General features: G+C 50.9%; 1 protein-coding gene across 1 annotated transcript; it reads right to left on the bottom strand.

The window, feature by feature from the left end:
- Positions 1-2409: 2409 nt before the first annotated feature.
- On the bottom strand, positions 2410-14148 carry HAS1 (hyaluronan synthase 1). The gene is made up of 6 exons (XM_055551208.1): positions 14119-14148; positions 13899-14052; positions 9041-9840; positions 7348-7573; positions 6454-6586; positions 2410-3085 (listed from the first exon to the last, which is right to left on the bottom strand). The coding sequence occupies exons 1-6, from the start codon at positions 14146-14148 to the stop codon at positions 2410-2412; spliced, it is 2019 nt and encodes a 672-aa protein (XP_055407183.1).
- Positions 14149-22495: the final 8347 nt, after the last annotated feature.

The raw sequence follows: 22495 nt of genomic DNA on the forward strand, positions 1-22495 counted from the left end.
ATAAGTTATCTCTTTTATATATAGTAGTGTGTGTATGAGAAGGAAATGGCACCCCACTCCAGTCCTCTTGCCTGGAAAATCCCATGGACGGAGGAGCCTGGTAGGCTGCAGTCCATGGGGTCGCTAAGAGTCGGACACGACTGAGTGACTTCACTTTCACTTTTCTCTTTCATGCATTGGAGAGGGAAATGGCAACCCACTCCAGTGTTCTTGGCTGGAGAATCCCGGGGACGGTAACCTGGTGGGCTTCTGTCTATGGGATCGCACAGAGTCGGACACGACTGAAGTGACTTAGCAGCAGCAGTGTGTGTATGTCAGTTCCAATCTCCAGAGTGATATTCTACAGTTTGTCAGGTCAGGTCACTCCTCTGTCCAGAACCCTTCAGTGGCTCCCCATTGCTACTGGGCCAAAATCCACCTCCCCTCAAGGTCTCCGAAGCACCCCCTGTATTCACCATTATTCCTCTTGTTCTATCCAGGATCTAGGGTACATACTATTTTCTTCCTAGAATCATGTTTCTTCTCCTTTCTGTCTAGTTAACTCAGTTATGATTTCCCCTGAACAGCCTTTATGTACATTAACCTATTTGATCTCCAGGATAACTCTGTGGGCAGGCACTGTGTTGGTGTGCCTGACTCCCCTTCTCTATCATCCTCCTCTTTACTCTCTAACCCACTGGCCTTCTTTGCAGGTCCCTGGAACATACAAAGCTCAGTCCTGTCCTTGGGCCTTTGCATGTGCAGTTCTTCCTACTTGAAATGAGATTACTCTGACCCTCAGGAAGCCACCTCCCTCTCACTTCACAGGTCTCAGCTCAGATTACATCTCTGACTATTCCTCTCCTCCCACATGACACCCCCCCCCCATTTTATTTTTATTTTTTGTGTGACTGGCTTGTGGGATCTTATTTCCCTGACCAGGGATTGAACCTGGGCCCTTGGCAGTGAAAGCTTGGAGTCCTAACCACTGGGTAACCTGGAAAATCTTAACATCCCCCTATTTTTGCTTGTGTACAGCATTCACTCAGACCTGATGTAAACTTATTTTTTAATTTGGTTTTATGGCTTCCCCACCTTAAAGGTAAGCTCCTTCATAGTGTTCTTCACCAGTATGTTCCCTTTCACTGATTCATTCAATCAGAAAATATTTACTGAGCGTTTATTATGTGTCAGGCATTTTCAAGGTACAACAATGAAGAAATCAGAACAGACAAAAATCTGCACCCTCGACAGGTGCAGGGGATTAAGAGATACAGACGATTATGTGCCTGTTAGTTGCTCAGTTGTGTTTGACTCTTTGGGACCCCCGTGGTCTGTCCATGGAATTCTCCAGACAAGAATACTGGAGTGGGTTGCCATTTGCTTCTCCAGGGGATCCTCCCGACTCAGGGATCAATCCAGGTCTCCTGCATTGCAGGCAGATTCTTTACCATCTGAGCTACCAAGGACTAATAGATTATGTTCCTGAGAATCCTTAACTAAGGATACCACTGTCTTTGCTTAATGGAATAGGAGCTCCTGGAAAGCAGACTCAGACTCTTAATAGCTTCTGTATTTGCAAACCTGGCAATGTGTGTGGAATTCAATAGGAACTTGGTAAATGTGTTTTGTGGTTGACTGACTGAATCAAAGAATGATTGAAGTGAAATGCCAGCGTCCAGCAGACAGTAGATGCTCCATAGTACCTGAATGAGGAGTTGAGAAATTCCACCTTCAAAACAAGCCCGACCCATGGCATTCCTATCCCTGTTTTCCAAAGAGGACGTCCAGGCTAAAAGAAAGGAGGGTATCCTGTCTAGTTTCACACAGGCTCCTCTGTCCATGGTATTTTCCAGGGAAGAATATGGGAGCAGGTTGCCCTTTTCTTCTTCAGGAGACCTTCCAAACCCAGGGATCAAACCCATGTCTCCTGAGTCGCCTGCATTGACAGGTAGATTGTTTACCACTACGCCACCTGGGAAGCCCCAAGACCCAGCCAGGAGTCCTCAGTTCTCAACCATGCAGCCCCCCTTAGTTCTGGGGGGAAAAAAAGAAAAGAAAAAAAAAAAAAACAGAGTAGGCTGAGAAGAAAATAAATAAAATTCTTTATTATATTCTAATACATAGTACAAATGGAGGTTAAATAAGAACAGAGAAATCAGGGGACCCAGGGCAGCTTGTGGGGACCCCTTTCGCCCTGCCCCTAAAAATCCACACCCTGATCAATAAATACCCCTCCCAAGAGACCCAGAAGTCCCAGCCCGCCCCACCCCTCAAAAGAGTCTAGGCTGAGAAGTCTTGGGTCGAGCCCCTCACTTCACAGAGGAGGGCCACTGAGGCCCAGGGGGTCACCCAGCAAGTGCGTCGCTCCGGGAACCCCGCTAAGTCCCCTCGGGCCGCTCCCCGAGCCAGCGCCCCCAGCACCCAGGCTCACACCTGGACGCGGTAGCCTCCCGCCCGCCGCCGGCAGAGCCTCCGCACGCCCACCCAGTAGAGGGTCAGCATGACGGCCCAGTAGCCCACGTAAGCGCCGGCGCCCGCGGCCAGGTGGCGGGCCTCGGCCGCCCGGGAGGGGCCGCTCCAGTCGGCCCGGGCCTCGTGGACCACGCTGCGGACTAGGCCCCCAAGCAGCAGCAGCGCCCAGAGGGCCAGGGGCAGCACGGGCACGTAGTTGGCTGCCAGCTTGCGGCGGCCCGACGTGCCCCAGCCGCTCTGGTTCATGGTGGCCAGCGCCAGGAACTTGGCCGGTAGGAGGCCGCCCATGTAGAGGGGCGCGTAGAGCGAGAGCAGCAGCATCCGCAGGCAGCCCCGCAGCCAGGCCGCGAATGCCGCCTTGGCCAGGGCCACGCCCTGCACGCACAGCAGCACCCAGAGCAGCGCCCAGGGGCGGCCCGCGTAGAAGAGCCGCAGCACCGTCGCCGCCACGAAGAAGGGGAAGAGCCCCGAGACCACCGCCTCGTAGGTCATCCACGCGTGGTGCCGGTGCCACCAGAGCGCATTGTACAGCCACTCGCGGAAGTACGACTTGGACCAGCGCGTCTGCTGGCTCAGCCAGCGCAGGAAGGACGAGGGCGTCTCCGAGTAGCAGCGCGACCTCGAGGTGTACCTGGGAGGGAGGGAAGAGACGGGGCTGTCGGCGCGGCTCTCCTTGGAGCCCACAGGGACAGATCCGAGCCAGGAATGGCCCCTGGGGCACGTGTGCTCAGCCTCTCTTGGAGAAGGAAATGGCAACCCACTCCACAGTTTTCTTGCCTGGAGAATCCCATGGACGGAGGAGCCTGGTGGGCTACAGTTCACAAAGAATGAGACTACAGGTCTCAAAGGTCTACAGGTCGCAAAGAATGAGACACGACTGAGCAACTCTCTTTCTGGACCTCAGGGTTTTTGATACCCATCTGGGTCCCTGGACTTTTTATCTAAGTGTGTGCACTCTTTGGGACCCCATGGACGGTAGCCCGCCAGACTCCTCTGTCCATGAATGCGATTCTCCAGGCAAGAATACTGGAGTGGGTTGCCATTTCCTTCTCTAGAGGATCTTTCCGACCCAGGGATCAAACCCACATCTCTTGTGTCAGCTGTACTGGCAGGTGGATTCTTTACCACTGTGCCACCTGGGAAACCCCTCTTTATCCAACAGGAATTGATTAAAAGGCCAGTGGAGGAATTCAGGGAAGCCTTTACTGGGACTCCTGCTGCAAGTAACAGGTTCCCTTGCTTGCTCCCTCCCCTGTGGGGCTGGGGAGGCGCTGGTCCCTTAAATGGGATGAGGGTAGGAACGGATCAGTAGATCAGGTGGATGGGGTAGTTTTGGTGGTCTGCCCACTCCTTTGGTGGTGCACTGTGCAGGGATCAGGCCCTGTACCCCCACTTTTGCTCCCTACACCTCAGAAATGGCAGTTGAGTTTTGGCCTTTTTGTATCTAATTGTTCACAAGTTGCCCAGCTGCACATGCATGTGGGTTACTTTTAGTCCCTTATAGTTTCTTTGTATTTTGTTACTGGAGGAGGCCTTTGGGTGCAAGCACTGGTATAGCATCTGCCTACAATGCGGAAGACCTGGGTTCAATCCCTGGGTCGGGAAGATCCTCTGGCGAAGGAAATGGCAACACACTCCAGTACTCTTGCCTGGAAAATCCCATGGACAGAGGAGCGTGGTAGGCTACAGTCCAAGGGGTAGCAAAGAGCCGGACACGACTGAGAGGTGTCCCTTTCACTTTCAGTGAAGTATAGGGTCCCAGGTCCCAGCCTGTCTCATTCTCATATGTAAAATGGGGTCAACAATGTTTCCTACCTAACAGATGAGGGTTGAAGGAGGATTAATGCCAAGTGCTTAAGACCAGTATATTGTACTTGCTCAACTGATGGTGGCTATTACTAGTTTTACTATGGCTAATGTAACTTGGCCTTACTACTATTCCTGCAGTGGCCAACACTATTACTAATACTATACTAATACTATCACTAATCTATTACGGATACTGTTATTGGCAGACCTCAGGGTGAGGAAGGAGCCAGGCATGGTTCCTACTTGGGATAGCCCTTGCCTTAGAGTTTCTCAAGGGAACTTTTAAGCTCCCTTCCTGTGGCCCTGGCAGACATTACTAATCAATCCCTCCCACGTTTCCAGCCAAGCCCCTACAAAGCTAAAATCACTTATGTGAGACATCACCGAGGTGGCCTCCAGCAGTCAGCTTGTTAGGAGGGAGTAAACCATTCTGTCCCCAGGCGCATTGTTTGACAGTGCCCAGTCTCCTGCCCTGTGCCACCTGGGATCCTCAGTGACCTCCGTGGTAATCCTCTTCCTCCTGCAGTCCGTACTCGAAACAGCTGTCCTGTTACAACAGCATGCTACCCCTCTGCTCAGAACTGCCAATGGCTCCCTCTCCTTAGTTCACAGTTCTTGACCACAGAGGCTCTCATGAGTGGACCCTCCACCCTGTGAGCTCTCTGTCAACTTCTATCCACCTTCCTGGCTTTATATGTCACCTTAGCACGTGCTGTTGTTCAGTTGCTAGATGTGTCCAACACTCTGCAACCCCATGGATTGCAGCATGCCAGGCTTCCCTGTCCTCCACTATCTGCCAGAATTTTCTCAAACTCATATCCATTGAGTCAGTGATGCTATCTAACCATCTCATCCTCTGTTATCCCCCTCTCCTCCTGCCTTCGATCTTTCCCAACCTCAGGGTCTTTTCCAATGAGTTGGCTCTTCGCAGCAAGTGTCCAAAGTATTGGAGCTTCAGCTTCAGCATCAGTCCTTCCAATGAATATTCAGGACCAATTTCCTTTAGGATGGACTGGTTTGATATTCTTGCAGACCAAGGGACTGTCAAGAGTCTTCACCAGATGTATCATTCTCTAATAGGCTATATTTCCAACTGCTACATTTTACTTATTGTCTATCTCCGCAATCAGTGTAAGCATGAATTCGCAGTTCTTTTGTTTGCTGCTGCATCCCCAGAGCTGAAAACATGGGAGGTACTTGAAGAATATTTGTCAAGTGCATAAAGGTATGGGTTCCCTTGGTATATGCTGAGTTCTCTCTGGCGCTGTCACTGGTCTAACTTTGTAGAAATATCTTTCCCCGGTATGTCACCTGGTCTAGCCACACTCCACCGAATCTCCTTCAGTTACATCCCTTCTTCCTGAAGCACTTATTGGGGTTTAGGCGCTCCCCTCCTCTCCCACATGAATCTTCTCACTCTCTCACTAGCTGATCCCACTCTGTTGATGTCTTTCTCTTCCCACAGACTGGGAGTCTGTGCTCTCCATGGTGGAGCCATCTTGCCCAATTTCATGTTGTATCTTCTAGGTGGCATTCCCACCCTCACCTCACCCTACTTGGCAAAGTCCACTAGGTCACATGGTTCCATGTAAAGGCCACCCCTGGCCCTATGGTATCTTCCACTCTCCTCTAGTGTCTCACTTGATGCATTGGATTGGCCGAAAAGTTCACTGGTAATGTGTTATGAAAAACCCCAGTGAACTTATTGGCCAACACTATAGCTAATGATTCAATGCAAGTGCCCCTTCTGTTCTTCATGGTTTCTCTCTGTTTCCTCTGAAATCTTGCTAGAGAGACCCCAATGTCCTATGATTTACTTTAAGTTTGGAGTATCCCCAACACACACACCCAAGAAGGCAATGGCAACCCACTCCAGTATTCTTGCCTAGAGAATCCCGTGGACAGAGGAGCCTGGTGGGCTGCTGTCTATGGGGTCGCACAGAGTTGGACATGACTGAAGTGACTTAGCACACATGCATGCATTGGAGAAGGAAATGGCAACCCACTCCAGTGTTCTTGCCTGGAGAATCCCAGGAACAGAGGAGCCTGGTGGGCTGCTGTCTATGGGGTCACACAGAGTCGGACACAGCTGAAGCAACTTAGCAGCAGCAGCAGAAGCAAAACACACACATTTGCTGAGATACTCATTGGCCCCTGCACACACCCAACCACCCAGTGCCCTCAGCTTACTTGGTGGCATAGCCCATGCTGAGCATGCGGTTGGTGAGGTGACGGTCATCCCCAAAGGTGCAGTGGGTGCCCAGGAACTTCTGGTTGTACCAGGCCTCGAGGAACTGCTGCAGGAGGTTGTTCCTGTATAGGCCTGGGTGGAGGAGGGGCGCACAGGAGCCTCAGCTGCTGCTGTTGCCAGCACCACCCCCAGCCCAACTCGTCTCCAATTCCAACCCCATCCTTTCTCTAAATATATATTTCTATTTATTTATTTATTCAGCTGCTCTAGGACTTTGTTGTGGCATGTGGGCTCTAGTTCCCCTACCAGCGATTGAAGCTGGGCCCCCTGCCTTGGGATGATGGAGTCTTAGCCACTGGACCATCATTGTAGGCCCTCCAGCCCCATCTTTAACCACCTCAATCCCATTCTTAACCCTGTCTCCAATGACAACTCCAGCCATGATCCTGTTCTCAACCTCACCTCTTTCCTCAACCGCACACCCATCCCAAACTTGCCTCAGTCCCATCCCTGACCCACAGCCACTTTGACTGCAAACCCACCCCCAATCTGGTATCCATTCTCAGCTCCACCCCCTACTCATCCTCATCCAAAAAACCCATCTCCAGCCTTAAGCCTAGCACCAACAGTGTTCTTAAGTTCCAAACCCATCTCATCCCCTTCCCCAATCCTTTGCCCAGCCCCAGTCCAATCACCATCCACATGCTTTCTCCAGACCATTCCTAATACCAGACACCATCCCCACCTCCAGCTTCCAATCTTACCCCATCCCCAGTTCCTGCCCCAGCCCCATCTTTGTCTCCTGTCTCAATCGCATCTTCAACCCATCTGGATCCTTTTCTCCCTTCCTTCTCCACACCATCCATGGCCCTCCCAGCCCTACTGCTGCTCACCTAGAGGCCCACTGATGCAGGACACGCAGTGGAAGTAGCTCTGGCAAGCCCGCTCCACGTTGAAGGCCACCCAGTACCTCAGGCTGCTTAGGAAGCTGACCCAGGAGTCCAGAGGGTTCAGGATCCGTACATCGCCCCCAACAGCCCCTACACGGGGGTCCTCGTCCAGCACCCGCACCAGCTCCAGCAGCGCCATGGGGTCCAGCCTCGTATCTGAGTCACAGACCTGACAAATGGAAGCAGCCAAGATTCAGGCAAGATCCTTACACAGGGCTGGCAATTGAGGGTCCCTTACAAAGGATGAGGACCAGCTTAGACACTCTGCAGCCAATCTGAACATAGCTTTGAGTTTTTTAGTCATGTTCAATGTTTTATCACATTTTAAGATGACCGCCCCCCTCCCACACACACACCCATGCTCTTGTAAAATACCCTCCTCTGGTGTGTGGGCAAGATCTGTAACTTGCTTCTAACCTATAGAATATGGCCAATGGCCAAAGTGATGATATAGAACTCCTGTAACCGTGTTCTCTTATTTGGAAATGGTGAAGGAGTTTTGCAGTGTAATTAAGGTTCCTAATCTGTTGGCTTTAAGTTAATCAAAGGGAGAGTATCCTGGGTGGGCCTGACCTAATCAGGTGAGCCCTTTAAAAGAGGGTCTAGAAGTCAGATTCTTGCTGGTCTTCACAAGGCAAGCTGCTATGAATTCTATGGTTGCAAAGAAACAAATTCTGCCAACAAACACGTGAGCTTGGAACAGGTCCCGGAACCGTTGATAAGACCAAGTTCCAACTGACACCATGACTGCAGCCTGATGACACCCTGAACAAGGGATCCAGTCAAGCTTTGCCCAGATTTCTAACCCATGGAAACTATGAGATAATAATAAATGTGTTTTGTTTCAAGCTGCCAAATGTGTGGAAATTTGTTATGCAGCAGTATAAAAAAAACTGTTGCAATGCATTAATGAATAAATTACTGCATTGAATGGATGAATGAATGATGAAATGAACAAATAAATCTCTATACTGATAGGTAAATGGATGGATAAACAAAAGAATCTCAACACTGAATGAATGAAGAAACAGAATGAACCAATCTCTACATTAAATGACTTAATTTAAGTGAATGAATAAATGAATGAATGATCTCCATATTGGATGGACAGATGGATGCATGAAAGAATGAGTGAAAGAAAGAATTTCTACCTTGGATGAAGAAAAGATGGAACTTCTGTATTGAATGGATGAATAAATAAAGGAGTGAATGATCTCTGTAGTGGATGATAAGATAAATGAATGAAGAAAAGATACAATGAAAGAAGGAAGAGAAAGGACAGACATTCTGTATTGAATGGGTAAATAAATCTTTATATTGAATGGATGGATAAATGGATGGATGTGTTAATGAGAGTTTCTGCATCAAATGGATGAATGAATGGAAAAGGAAGGAAAGAAGGAAGAAATCTCTTCACTGAATGGATAAATGAATGAACAAAAAGAATGCGTTATCTCCCTAATGGTTAGCTGGATAAATGGAAGTATGAATGGTGGAAGGAAGGAAAGAATCTCTTCATTGAATGGATGAATGAATAAAGGAAGCAGAGAGGTTCATTCCAATTGAATGAAGGATCCGAGGGAAGTGGGATGGGGGTGTTAGGGTCACAGACGTGGCGGGGGCGCCTCCCACTCACCTGCACGTAGTCCACCGAGTCGCCGAGAGCCTTGAAGGCCGTGTACATGACCTCGCGCTTGCCGCCCCAGCGCTGCGACACGCACACGCACCTGCGCGTCTTCACCAGCGCCTCCACCGCCAGGCGCCCGGGGTCCTCGGCCTCCACCTCGCGGTAGGCGCCCTCGCCCGCCGCGCCCGCCGCCGCCGGCTCCCAGGGCTGGTGGTAGTTACCCTCCCACACATAGGTGGCGGGGTCCTCGTCGGCGAAGACCTCGCGGAACATGTCGACCATGTACAGGTCCTCGGCGCGGTTGCCGTCCACCACCATGAGGACGCGCAGGCGCGTGCGCGGGTAGACCAGGGCTCGGGCCGACACCAGGCACTGGCGCAGGTACGCGGGGTCCTCCTGGTACGCCGAGATGGTGAGCGCCACGCTGCGCGCCGTGGCCGCCTCCGGGGGCCCCCGCGCCGCCGCGCGCCGCGCCGCCGCCGCCACCCGCCGGTGCTCCAGGTAGGCGAAGAGGCTCTGCGCCACCAGGTGCGCCGAGAGGAAGGCCCCGTAGAGGCCGAAGGCCAGGAGGCCGTAGCGATCGGAGGCCAGCGGCACGCCGGCGGCGTAGGCCCAGGTCATCAGGCCCAGGATGAGCAGCGCGAAGGCAATTGTCAGCACCCGGCGGACCAGGCCGGAGCAGTGGCGGGCTGCCTGGCTGGGCTTGGGCACGTCCTTCGGGAAGAGAAAGGGGGAAAGAAGAGTCCTGAGATGCTCTCCAGGAAGGGAAGCCCTCCTGGCTTTTGTTTCCAGGCCAACGGTCACATCTCCTTTTCATAAAGAGAATCCCCTGGGTACTGCACAGTTAAGTAAATGTGGCAAACAGTTATCAAGGCTGAATACCTGCTTTCCCTGCTTCTGATGCTATTTCCCCACGTGTTTAACAGCTTTAAAATCCACAAGGATTACACTCAGTGGAGTGTCACAGTTGAATTAACAGGGGTTCCCTGCCTCCTTCTTAGTGGCAGGGAAAAGGATTCATCTCATAAAGCTTTCTTGCTGCTGCTGCTAAGTCACTTCAGTCATGTCCGACCCCATAGACGGCAGCCCACCAGGCTCCCCCGTCCCTGGGATTCTCCAGGCAAGAACACTGGAGTGGGTTGCCATTTCCTTCTCCAATGCAGGAAAGTGAAAAGTGAAAGTGAAGTCGCTGAGTCCTGTTAGACTCTTAGCGACCCCATGGACTGCAACCTACCAGCCTCCTCCATCCATGGGATTTTCCAGACAAAGTACTGGAGTGGGGTGCCATTGCCTTCTCCGCATAAAGCTTTCTTAGTTTTAAGATAATAATAGTGATAAAAATATACATCTCAGAGAAGAATGCAATGTGCTTTAAACGTTTTACAAAAACTAACTTATTTTCCTCACAACAGCCCTCCCTGTGAGGTAGGTACTATTATTGTGTGTGTATGTGCTAAGTCACTTCAGTTGTGTCCAACTCTTTGCGACTCCATGAACTCTAGCCCTTCAGTCTCCTCTGTCCTTGGGATTTCCCAGGCAAGAATACTGGAGCGGGTTCTCATTTCCTACTCCAGGGGAGCTTCCCAACCCAGGGACTGAACTTGTGTCTCCTGCGTCTCCTGCGTTGGCTGGTGGATTCTTTACCACTGAGCCACCTGGGAAGTCCCATCCCCATTTTACAGGTGAGGCATCTGAGTCACATGGAGGTGCAGCCCAAGGTCTGCCGGGAAAGAAAGGAAGTCAAGCCTTTGTGTGTTTTCTTTGTGGGGGATGGGTGTTGCATTAAAAATTATTTTTATTGAAGTATAGTTGATTTACAATGTTGTGATAATTTCTGCTGTTCAGCAGTAATTCAGTTAAACATATATATTCTTTTCCATTATAATTTATCACAGGATATTGAATACAGTGTCCTGGACTCTACAGTAGGACCTTGTTGTTTCTCCATTCTATATATGTGACAGTTTGCAACTGCTAATCTCAGATTCTCAACCCTTCCCTCCGCACCTCGGCACCTCTCTTCCCGTTTGGCCACCACAAATGTGTCAGAGAAGCCAAGATTTGAACCACAACCTTATATATTGGCTTTACTCCACACCAGCACCCCAGGGGGTGGGGGTGGGGGAACAGATAATCTTTCCTGCCACCACCATAGAGATGGCAAAACCAAGTACTGATTAGCCAGAAGGAGTGGCTGGCAGGACCAGGTGCGCAGTACATGTGACTGGCAGAGCTCATAATTGAAGGGAAGGAGGTGCCTCTGTTTTCTTGTCTGTAAAATGGGGGTTTAGCCCCTTTCACGTGCCGAGCCCTGGTAAGGTGAATACTGTTAACGCTTTCTATTACAGATGAGGAAACTGAGACCCAGGTGGGTGTGTTCTCTCATCTAAGGTCACTCAGGCTCTAGCCTCTGGCTCCACCATCCTCTACACTAAACTGCCTTCTCCCTCTGTCACCAGTTCGCACCTCTTGGGCTTATTATGAGTTAAATGAATCACTAAAGCTATAGATCCTCACGGTCCAATATGTGACCCATGGGCCACCTGTAGCTATAGACTGCTTGAGATGCAGCAGGTGCCACTGAGGAACTGAATTTTTAATTGTATTCATTTTAAATGTTTGAATTCAGACACTGGGACTTCCTCGGTGGACCAGTGATTAAGAATCCGCCTGCCGATGCAGAGGACATGGGTTTGATCCCTGGCTGGGAAACTAAGCCTGTGTGGGGTCACCGTGCCACAACTAGAGAGAAGCCCATGTGCCGCGACTAAGGCCTGACACAACCAAAAATAAATAGATAAATATTTTTTAAAATAAAAATACATTTAAAACAGGTCAATTCAGTCATTGGAAGGCTTTTACACATGTTTGGAACAAGTAGGATCTGTGAAGCTTCTTTTTCAACTAAATGTTATGAAATCTAAAAATACAGATCAAGCATCTCCAGTGAAAATATAGCATCTGCATGAGATGTGCTACACATCTCAATTGTGGAGCCTGAGTGCGGAAAAAAGAAAGTAAAACACCGCATTCATGTCTTTGTACTGAAATGATAATTTTTGATATATATAGCAGGAAGTCGGCCCCCTACGGCCTCTTGGACCAAATGCCTGCCTCCTTTTTCACTACAGCCTGGCAAGCTAAGATTAGTTTTTATGTTTTTAGAAGGTTGAAAAAAGTCAAAACAAGAATAATATTTTGTGGGACATGAAAATTATATGAATACACACACTACTATGTAAAAAATAGATAAACAACAAGGACCGACTCTATAGCACAGGGAACTACACTCAATATTTTATAATAACCTATATGGGAAAAGAATCTGAAAGAGTGTGTGTATATATATATATACACACACATATACATACACACATATACATATAATTGAATCACTTTGCTGTACACCTGAAACTAACATGACATTGTAAATCAACTTCTTGTTGTTTAGTCAATAAGTCGTGCCTGAGTCTTTTGTGACTCCTGTGGACTGTAGCCAGCCAGGCTCCTCTGTCCATGGGATTTCGCAGACAAGAATAATGGAGCAGGTCGTCATTTCCTTCTCCAGGGGATCTTCCCAACCCAGGGATGGAACCTGCGTGTCCTGCATTGGCAGGCAGATTCTTTACCACTGAGCCACCTGAGAAGCCCTGTAAATCAATTATACTTCATTCAATAAAAATAAAGGAATAAAGAAGATTACATGAAATTCAAATGTTATTGTTCTTAACATTGTTTCCTTGGCACACCACACACATCTGGTTACATATTGTCTACAGCTGCTTCCTCATTATGCCAAAGTTGTGTAGTTACAATGGAGACCATATGGCCCTCAAAACCCCGAATATTGACTGTCTGGCCTGGTACAGAAAAAGTTTGCTGACTCCTGATACCATGGGTTAAAGAAAACTTTATTATTAAAATTAATCACACCTGTTTTGTTTTCCTTTTTAATGTGGCTACTAGAAAATTTTAAATGATGTCTGCGACTCGTTTAATGTTTCTCTAGTGCTGGTGCTAAGTCGCTTCAGTCGTGTCAGACTCTGTGCGACCCCATAGACGGCAGCCCACCAGGCTCCCCCGTCCCTGGGATTCTCTAAGCAAGAACACCGGAGTGGGCTGCCTAGGGCAGAGCTAAGTTACAGCTTTTAGCCTGGTGCTAGTAATCGCTCAGTATTAACCACTGTTATTATTTCTTCTGGAATCTTCCTCCTGAGACCCTTTGGCCCAAACCTAACTGTGCCTGAGTTCCTGGGGGTGGGCCAGTTCATGGTGGGGATCCTAGGGACAGGTGGGCATCCAAAGAATCCTAACGCCAACAACACAGTCACATGCCATGAACACACACCCCAGACAAGATGACCCCAGACACCTGCCCGTAGAATTTAGTGATCCTGAGACCCCCTCCACTGACAGCCACACAGGTGAACTCGAGGACACGTGCCCTTCAGCAGATAAGAACACCACCACCAGCAAACACACACACACATTCACCAACCAGGCAAGGTCAGGGAAAAAAAGTTAACAGTTGAGATTGAACCATAGGAAATTGCCATTTTCATCAGTCAAAAGTGACCAGAGATGGGTGATTTCATTTAGTCCACCTTAATATTTACCGAACACAAGAAAATAGAAATCTAGACCCACGTGTGGTGCAAAGACAGCTCTTCTCTGCCCGGTCCGGTCCGGGGCACACGAACCTACACGGGTTTACAGGCAGGTTGGACCTGACATGCGTTCAGGCCAGAAGGCACACAGACTCACAGGGCCGCTGTCACACACAGGAGCAAACGTGAGCACAAACGTGCGGGGAGGCCTCCCGCCCGGCCTCAGTCTCACGCGTGCCCACGCACACTCACGCACACACCTGTGTCATCGCTGCGGCTCCGGCGGCCTCTCTCCTCGCCAGCTGGCTGCTCCCGAGTCTCCCCGCTGCCCCTGAGCTCGGGGCAGATTTGAAGAGCCGGGAGGGCGGGGGCGGGAGGAGGGGCTGACGTCAGGGCTGAGCTGGGCCAGGGGCTCTGAGGTCACGGCCGAGACTCCGGCAGCCACACCCGCTTCCCGCCATCACCCCCGCCCCCCTGTACCAGATGGGCCTCCCCTTCCAGCCCCCCCATTCTCGCTCCCCTTCCCTCTCCCCCCGAAGCCCCCCAACACCCCCACTCCTGGCCCGTCTCTCCCCTCCATTTCTCCTCTTCTCTCTCTGCCTTCATCTCGTCCCTCTATTTCTGGACTTCTCTCTATCCTTTTCGTTCTCCCCACTCGCTCTGTCTCTCTCCACCCCTTCCCCCCCTCTCTCCCCCATTTTTCTCTCTCCCTCCCACCCCCAGCCCCCTTTGCCTCCCCTCTTATCTCCCCCAGCAACACACAATGCCCACCTGTCCCCTCGAATCCTTGGAATCTCTCCCATGTTGGCTTCCCTGGGGACTGGCCACTGGCAGATGGAATGAGAGGCACACATGTGCATGCTGGTGGGTGTGACTGTGCGTGCCCTGGTCTGGGAGGTCGGCTGTCTGGAACTGGAGCAGTGAGTGAATGCCTGAACGTTCCGTCCTGGTTGATTCCGGTCCCGTGCGTGTGCTTGCGTGTGGATGTGTGTGTGCACGTATGCGCAGGGCATGCGCTTATGTGCCAGGGTCTGGGGAGGTGGCTGGGGCATTGGGGTTTGACTGGTCCAGGGTGAACTCAGAGTTGTGGGTCAGCTGCCCCAGGGAGTCTGGGCAACTACGTCAGAGAGAGCACAGACAGAAGTGGAATGGGGATTATTGGGGAGTCTGAATCCCCGATTTCTCAGAACCAGAAGACTCATACATGTCGTTGTTTCTATGCCCTTGTTTTCATGATTAAAAAAAAAAAATCTCTGGATTTATCACCTCACGTGTGCTCCTGTGTGTGATAATCACCTCTGGAGGTGATGGAATTCCAGTTGAGCTGTTTCAAATCCTAGAAGATTATTCTGTGAAAATGCTGCACTCAATATGTCAGCAAATTTGGAAAACTCAGCAGTGGCCACAGGACTGCAAAAGGTCAGTTTTCATTCCAATCCCAAAGAAAGGCAATGCCAAAGAATGCTCAAACTACTGCACAATTGCACTTATCTCACATGCTAGTAAAGTAATGCTCAAAATTCTCCAAGCCAGGCTTCAGCAGTACGTGAACCGTGAAGTTCCAGATGTTCAAGCTGGTTTTAGAAAAGGCAGAGGAACAAGAGATCAAATTGCCAACATCCGCTGGATCATGGAAAAAGCAAGCGAGTTCCAGAAAAACATCTATTTCTGCTTTATTCACTATGCCAAAGCCTTTGACTGTGTGGATCACAATAAACTATGGAAAATTCTGAAAGAGATGGGAATTCCAGACCACCTGACCTGCCTCTTGAGAAACCTGTATACAGGTCAGGAAGCAACAGTTAGAACTGGACATGGAACAACAGACTGGTTCCAAATAGGAAAAGGAGTACGTTAAGGCTGTATATTGTCACCCTGTTTATTTAACTTCTATGCAGAGTACATCATGAGAAATGCCGAGTTGGATGAAGCACAAGCTGGAATCAAAATTGCTGGGAGAAATATCAATAACCTCAGATATGCAGATGACACCACCCTTATGGCAGAAAGTGAAGAACTAAAGAGCCTCTTGATAAAAGTGAAAGAGGAGAGTGAAAAGGTTGGTTTAAAGCTCAACATTCAGAAAACTAAGATCATGGCATCTGGTTCCATCACTTCATGGGAAATAGATGGGGAAACAGTGGAAACAGTGCGAGACTTTATTTTTTGGGCTCCAAAATTACTGCAGATGGTGATTGCAGCCATGAAATGAAAAGATGCTTACTCCTTGGAAGGAAAGTTATGACCAACCTAGACAGCATATTAAAAAGCAGAGACATTATTTTGTCAACAAAGGTCCACCGAGTCAAAGCTATGTTTTTTCCAGTGGTCATGTATGGATGTGAGACTTGGACTATAAAAAAAGCTGAGCACTGAAGACTTGATGCTTTTGAACTGTGGTGTTGGAGAAGACTCTTGAGGGTCCCTTGAACTGCAAGGAGATCCAACCAGTCCATCCTAAAGGAGATCAGTCCTGGGTGTTCATTGGAAGGACTGATGTTGAAGGTGAGACTCCAATACTTTGGCCACCTTATGTGAAGAGCTGACTCATTTGAAAAGACCCTGATGCTGGGAAAGATTGAGGGCAGGAGGAGAAGGTGATGACAGAGGATTAGATGGTTGGATGCCAACTCGATGGACATAGGTTTGGGTAAACTCCAGGAGTTGGTTATGGACAGGGAGGCCTGGCGTGCTGCGGTTCATGGGGTCGCAAAAAGTCGGACATGACTGAGCAACTGAACTGAACTGAATTCTCTCTGCTAACCCTAACCCTAACTGCTAACATCTCTCTGTGACCCTATGTTTCTGTGTGCCTGACCATCTCTTCTTTCTTTAGATCTGTCTTTCTTTAAATCTCACACTTTGTCTCTTTCTCCCTGGCTTTGTTTCTCTGTCTGTCTGTCCGGTTCTTTCTCTCTGTCTTCCAGTCTCTGTTTATGGCTCCCTCTGTGTATGTGTGTGTGTCCATTTCTACTTGCTTTCTTCTGGGTTTGCATCTTTCTGTCTCTTAATTTCTGACTCCGCACCTCCTGACTTCCTTATTCTATTGTCTCTTTCTCTCTCTTTCTTTTCCTTTTTCTCTCTTTCTCTATTCCTCGCTCTCTGTGGGTTTCTCTCTGCCCCTGTCTCTCTTTGCGTACAGCTATCTCCTTCTCTCTGATTCTATCTGGATCCTTAACTCTGTTTTTTCCTGTCTCCCAGTATTTGATTCTCTGTTTCTCCTGGATCCTCTCAGTGGCTGCCTGTTTCTCCTTTGTCTGTGTGTTCGTCTGTCTGTTTGTCCATCTGTGTGTGTGTGTGTCCTCTCCAAGTCTCTCTGCATCACTTTGTATCTCCGAGGCTCTGTGTGTGTGTGTCTCTCTCTGACTCACACTCTCTCTCTCACACTGTTTGTCTCTGTTTTCCTGTCTCCAGGTCCTCGTATCTCCCTGCTGCTCCATCTCTCCCCGCCTGTTCTGGCACTTTCCCCTGCAAGGTGCCAACTTCTCACTCCCTGAGTTTCCCCAGACAGGCAGGGTATGGGGGAGCCCCGGCCAGGTTGGGCCTCTGCCTGAGCCTGGCTGTCAGGGAGAAGAAGGCCACTTCAGGCCCCAAGTCAGGGGTACCCCCCCCCCCTCTCCAGGGCAGGGCGTCTCTGACGCGGTTGCTGGGAGCCCAGCCGCCGCCTGGTGTCTGGCCGTGTCTGGGTGATGGGTCCTCCGGTGGGAGCCCAGCCCAGACCATGAGGGGAGGGCAATCCCTCTACCCTGGGGGGAGGCCGGGGGAGCCCGGGCTCCACTCAGAAGCCGGGCATTTGGCTGCCCAGCCCCCACCCCGCCCTGCCGGGGTGGAGCAGCTGTATAAAACCAGCTGTTTCTAAAACCAGAGTGCGGACGAGGCAGGAGGGACCAGGACTTTAGACCCAATGGTGTCTTTCTCCAGGACCCAGGATTTGGGGCCCCCAGCCCCTCCTCCCTCAAACCCAGGGGTCCAGGACCCCAGCCTTTTCCTCCCTCAGATCCAAGAGTTCAGGACGCTAAGGCGCTCCTCCTTCGGACCTAAATGTCCAATCTCCCAGAATTCCTTGCAGGGAGAGATGACCAAGGCTGGAAACAGCCAAGCCAAGAGCTGAAAGACAAGGACAGATAAAATGGGCACTCGCACAGGAGGCAGGGGCTGACAGTGGCAGGACCACACCCTGCTCCCCTCACTAACAGCCATCTCTCCCAGAATCCTCCACTCTAATGGTGGCCCTCAGGTCCCTGCCCTGGGTCCACAGTGACCCTCCCAAGATTTCCATCATCATCGAAAAACTCAGGGTGTGGTTTACAGAACGCAGGACGGAAAGAGCGAAAGCAGGGAGACCATAAGGCCGAAGCAGAGAAAAGGCAGCGGGAAGGACATGTGCTCACTGGAGGGACATCTCCTGTGCCCCCAGCTCCTGGTGGGGCTGGGCTCTCAGCTGGGCGATGCCTGGCACACAGAAATGACTCAGCCTGGGCCCTGCCCTTGAGGAGATGCCAATCTGGTGAAGAAGACAGCTGTGTAAACAGAGGATCACAGACCATTGAGAGCAAGGATGCACGAACCCAGCAGGAGAGTCAGGGAGGGCTTCCTGGAGGAGGTGATATCCTGGAGGAGCCGAGTCCTTGAGTGTGGAGGAGTTAATCAGGGTAAGGGTGGTGGGGGTGGGGCTGGGGGTCGAAAGATAGAACAAGAAGGGCATCCGAGGCAAGAAATGTCCTAGACAGTCAGGAAAGTACCTGGGAGTTGATGTTGCGGAAGCTGAAAGGGTGAAGCACAGGGCTGGGTGCATAACACAGTCCACCCTGGGCAGGGCTTTGAATGCCAGCTTCAGAGGCTGGGACTTTGTCCTGGGTGCTGGGAAGCCAGGGGAGGGCTGTGGGCAGGGGAGGGACAGTGTCCGCTCTGGGTTCCTGTGAGGGACACAGGGAATGGAGAGACTAGGGGCGTTTGGCCAGGGTGTGTGTGTGGCGGGTTCACCTCAGCATCTTCTCTGGGAGGAAGAGAGCATGGAATGTGAGCTGGGATGCAGGCAGCAGCTGCGGGTCTGGAGGAGCATCAGGGACCTGCAGAGCTGGGGGAGCAGAGGCCAGAGGGGAAGCCCTGAGGGTGGCTGAGAGAGGGAGGCAGACAGAGGTGTGGGGGCGGACAGACTCACCCTTTTTGTCTGAGCTCCTTGTTTGTTTTTTGCATATTTTTTAGTTAGAAATCTAGAATTCTACTCATACGAAGTCAAACAAGTGGAATCAAAATGTCATAAATTTTTTAGTTAGGTAAAAATTCATAAGCTTTCTAAAATACATATATTATACATATTATTTATATATGTATACAAAAACTTTTCTATTGCATAAATGCTTGAGAAACAACATCAAAAAAAAAAAAAAGAGAAGAGACGGAGAAGTTGGAAAACAAACTAATTGAGATGGGAGCACTGAGTAAGAAATAGAAAAAGTGAAACAAACTAGATAAAAGTAAATGATCATCATCTAGTCCAGTTGTTCTTAAACAAGACTGCTCATTAGAAACATATTTCGTGAGCTCCTTCTTTAAAAATTTTTTTAAAAATGTTAATAGTTCAGTCACACTGCAGGGCATGTGGGATCTTAGTGGGTCTTAGTTCCCCTGTGCCCCCTGCATTGGCAGCTTAGAGTCTTAACCACTGAACCAGCAGGGAAGTCCTCTTTCTGAGCTCCTTCTGATGACATTTGCCTCCCTTCAGAACTAGGGAGGGTGCCGGGCCTAGGGAGGCAGTTTGAAGAAGTCTGTGAAGAAGCATTTTGTTAAATGCTTTAGTCCAGGCGAATGACTTCTCTGCAAGGAGTCCTGGGTGGGAGGGAAGTGCTTTAGGAGAATTTAGACACTGAGAGTCAGAGGAGAAAGGAAGAGAGGGAGGAGGAGGGGAGGGAAGAGGAAGAAGAGGAGAGTAGGGAAGGAGGGAAGGGAGGAGGGAAGGGAGGCGGGGAGGGAAGAGGGGAGGGAGGGGAGGAGGGGGAAGGGAGGAGGGGAGGGAGGCTGTTTAGCCTGACCACCCTATTTAATACGGAAAGCTGTCCCACTCTGGGTCTCCTGAATCTCACTGCCCTCTAATTCTCTTTTTTCCCCACAGCATATACTTCTATATAAAGCATAACTTGTCCATGGAGTCTCTTCCCTGTATAACCTGCCTCTCCCTTGTTGGAATGCAAGCTGCTCATAGACAGTGGTCTTTGTGTCGTCGGTGGCTCCGGTTCCTTGGGTCTGGACTGGTACCTGTTGTGTAGCGGGTGTTGGATGGATAAATACGGGGTGAATGAGTGAGTGAGACTGGGATGGAGAGTCAGAACGCTGGGTGGAGGCAGGAAAGAGGAAGAAGACGGAATTCCCTGGTGGCCCAGTGGTTAGGCCTTCATGCTTTCACAGCCAAGGGCTGGGGTTCCATCCGTGGGTGGGCAACTACAGTGCTGCATCCCACAAGCCTCTCGGTGCTGTCAAAGAAAGAAAAATAAAAAAAGGAAGAGAAAGAAGAGGAGGAAAAGGGGGAGGGGGACAGGAGGGAAGGAGAGGAGGGAAAGGGAGGGGGAGGGGTAAGGAGGAGGGCAGAGGAGGAGGAGGGAGATGGGGGGAGATGGGAACGTGAGGGGTTGAGGGGGAGAAAGCCCAGAGCTGAGGACCCCCCAGCTACCCGCAGCTCTGGAGGGACAGGAGGAGGTGTTTCCAGGAAGGTGGGACCCTGGACAAGGCTTCCCAGGATGAGTGAGGATCCGAATCCGGAAGCAGGTGGCCTTCCAGGAGTTCCAGGCCTAGGTCCCAGCGCTCTGAGCTCAGCCCTGGACAGGCTGCAGTTGGTTCCGCTGGCCATTCCTCCCACTCAGCTGCGTTCTGGGAAACACCTAGGCCTCCAGATTCTGCCGAAATCAATGCCTAGGCCTCTAGATTCTGCCGAAATCCTGGGAGAGGGAGGGGAGGGCAGAGAGAAGGAGATGATGGCCGCAAGTCCACCCTCCGCCCTTGGGAGAAGCTGGGGGACCTCTGAGGCCTGAGGAGAGGGCCGCCCAGTCAGGCTGTAACCCTCCCTCCAGCTGCAGACATCTGCACCCCCCCGCCCCTCCATCCCCCCACCCCCCACCGCCCCCGCCCAGCTACAGGGCCAGGCTTCCCAGGTCAGCAGCTCTCTCCTCTTCCAGGAAAACAAGAGAGGAGTCTCATCTTGAGAGACGGAGACTGAGGCCTGGGAGGAGCTGGTTCCTGGTCAGAAGGATGCAGCCCGGGGACAGCAGAGGCCGGTGGACAGGAGGCCTGTCCACCCGGGGGGAGGACTGGAGGGAGGAGGGGCTGGGGGCCTGGACCCCCGCTCTGAGGGAGGAGGGGCTGAGGGAGGAGGACTCTTGGGTCTGAGGGGGGAGGGCGCTGGGGTTCTGGACCCCTGGGACTGAGGGAGGAGGCGTTGAGGATCTGCACTCCTGCGTGCTGAAGAGGAGTCCTGGACCCCTGGCCCTTTGAGTCCATCACCTTCTCAGCTCTGACAGAGCTGTTGGAGCCGGGTCACTCTGCACATATGACTTTGGTTCTGTGCCTCCCTGGCTCCCTTCCCGAGCAATGTTCCCATTGTCCATGTTGAGTCCTGCCTGTGCCTCCACACACACCAGGGCCTGAAGAGCCTCCCAGGAGAGAAACACAATGATCGGAGTCAGAAGACAGGATGATGGGGACCAGGAGGGACTGCCTGGGCCCCCCAGGTGGGAGCCGGCCACTTGTGTGTTCTTGAGTCCCTGAGCCTCTCTTTCTGCATCTATAAAATGGGAACATCTCAAGTTGTCCCCCATGCTTCCCTCGTGCCTCAGGGGTAAAAAATCCACCTGCAATACTAGAGATGCAAGAGACGCAGGTTCCATCCGACCCTGGAGAAGGAAATGGCAACCCACTCCAGTATTCTTGCCTGGAGAATTCCATGGACAGAGGAGCCTGGCGGGCTACAGTCTATGGGGTTGCAAACAGCCAGACATGACTGAGTACGCATACGCGAGTTGTCCCTCACGGACAGCCCTACAGGTTAGGAGAGCGTATGGAATTGGAAGTGAGTTTTAGCTGTTCCTGAGCCAGCCACAGCTGAGTGGCTGCATGACTGCCTCAGGCTGCAACAGGCGGGCCCCCGACCTTCCCCTGGCAACCTCAGCACAGACCTGGGGATCAGACCAGCTGACGGAAGGCACCCAAAGCTCAGACCCAGAAACCTGCTCTAATGTCTGCTCTTACCATCCATCCAAGCATCCTACAGAGTGGTCTAGGGGCCTCAGAGCGTCCACTGTGTGCATTTGCTAAAAATACAGATTTCTGGGCCTTGCTCCAATATATTCTGACTCAGTGAGCTCAGAACCCTGCAAATGACTCAAACATATGCCCCATAGAGTCCCTTGGACTGCAAGGAGATAAAACCAGTCCATCCTAAAGGAAATCAATCCTGAATATTCATTGGAAGGACTGATGCTAAAGCTGAAGCTCCAATACTTGGGCCAACTGGTGGAAAGAGCTGACTCATTGGAAAAGACCCTGATGCTGGGAAAGATAGAACACAGGAGGAGAAGGGGGTGACAGAGGATGAGATGGTTGGATGGCATCACCGACTCAATGGACATGAGTTTGAGCAAAGACAGTGAAGGACAGGGAAGCCTGGTGTGCTGCAGTCCACAGGGTTGAAAGGAGTCTGACGTGACTTAGTGACTGAACAACAAAACATCAGGGTGTTCCCTGGTGACCTAATGGTTAGGATTCCAGGCTCTCACTGCTGTGACCTAGGTTCAATCCCTGGTTGGGGCATTGAGATCATGTAAGCCGTGCAGTGTGGCAAAAAAAAAAAAAAAAAAAAAAAAACCAA

Source organism: Bubalus kerabau, chromosome 17, assembly GCF_029407905.1.
Source record: "Bubalus kerabau isolate K-KA32 ecotype Philippines breed swamp buffalo chromosome 17, PCC_UOA_SB_1v2, whole genome shotgun sequence".
NCBI lineage: Eukaryota > Metazoa > Chordata > Mammalia > Artiodactyla > Bovidae > Bubalus > Bubalus kerabau.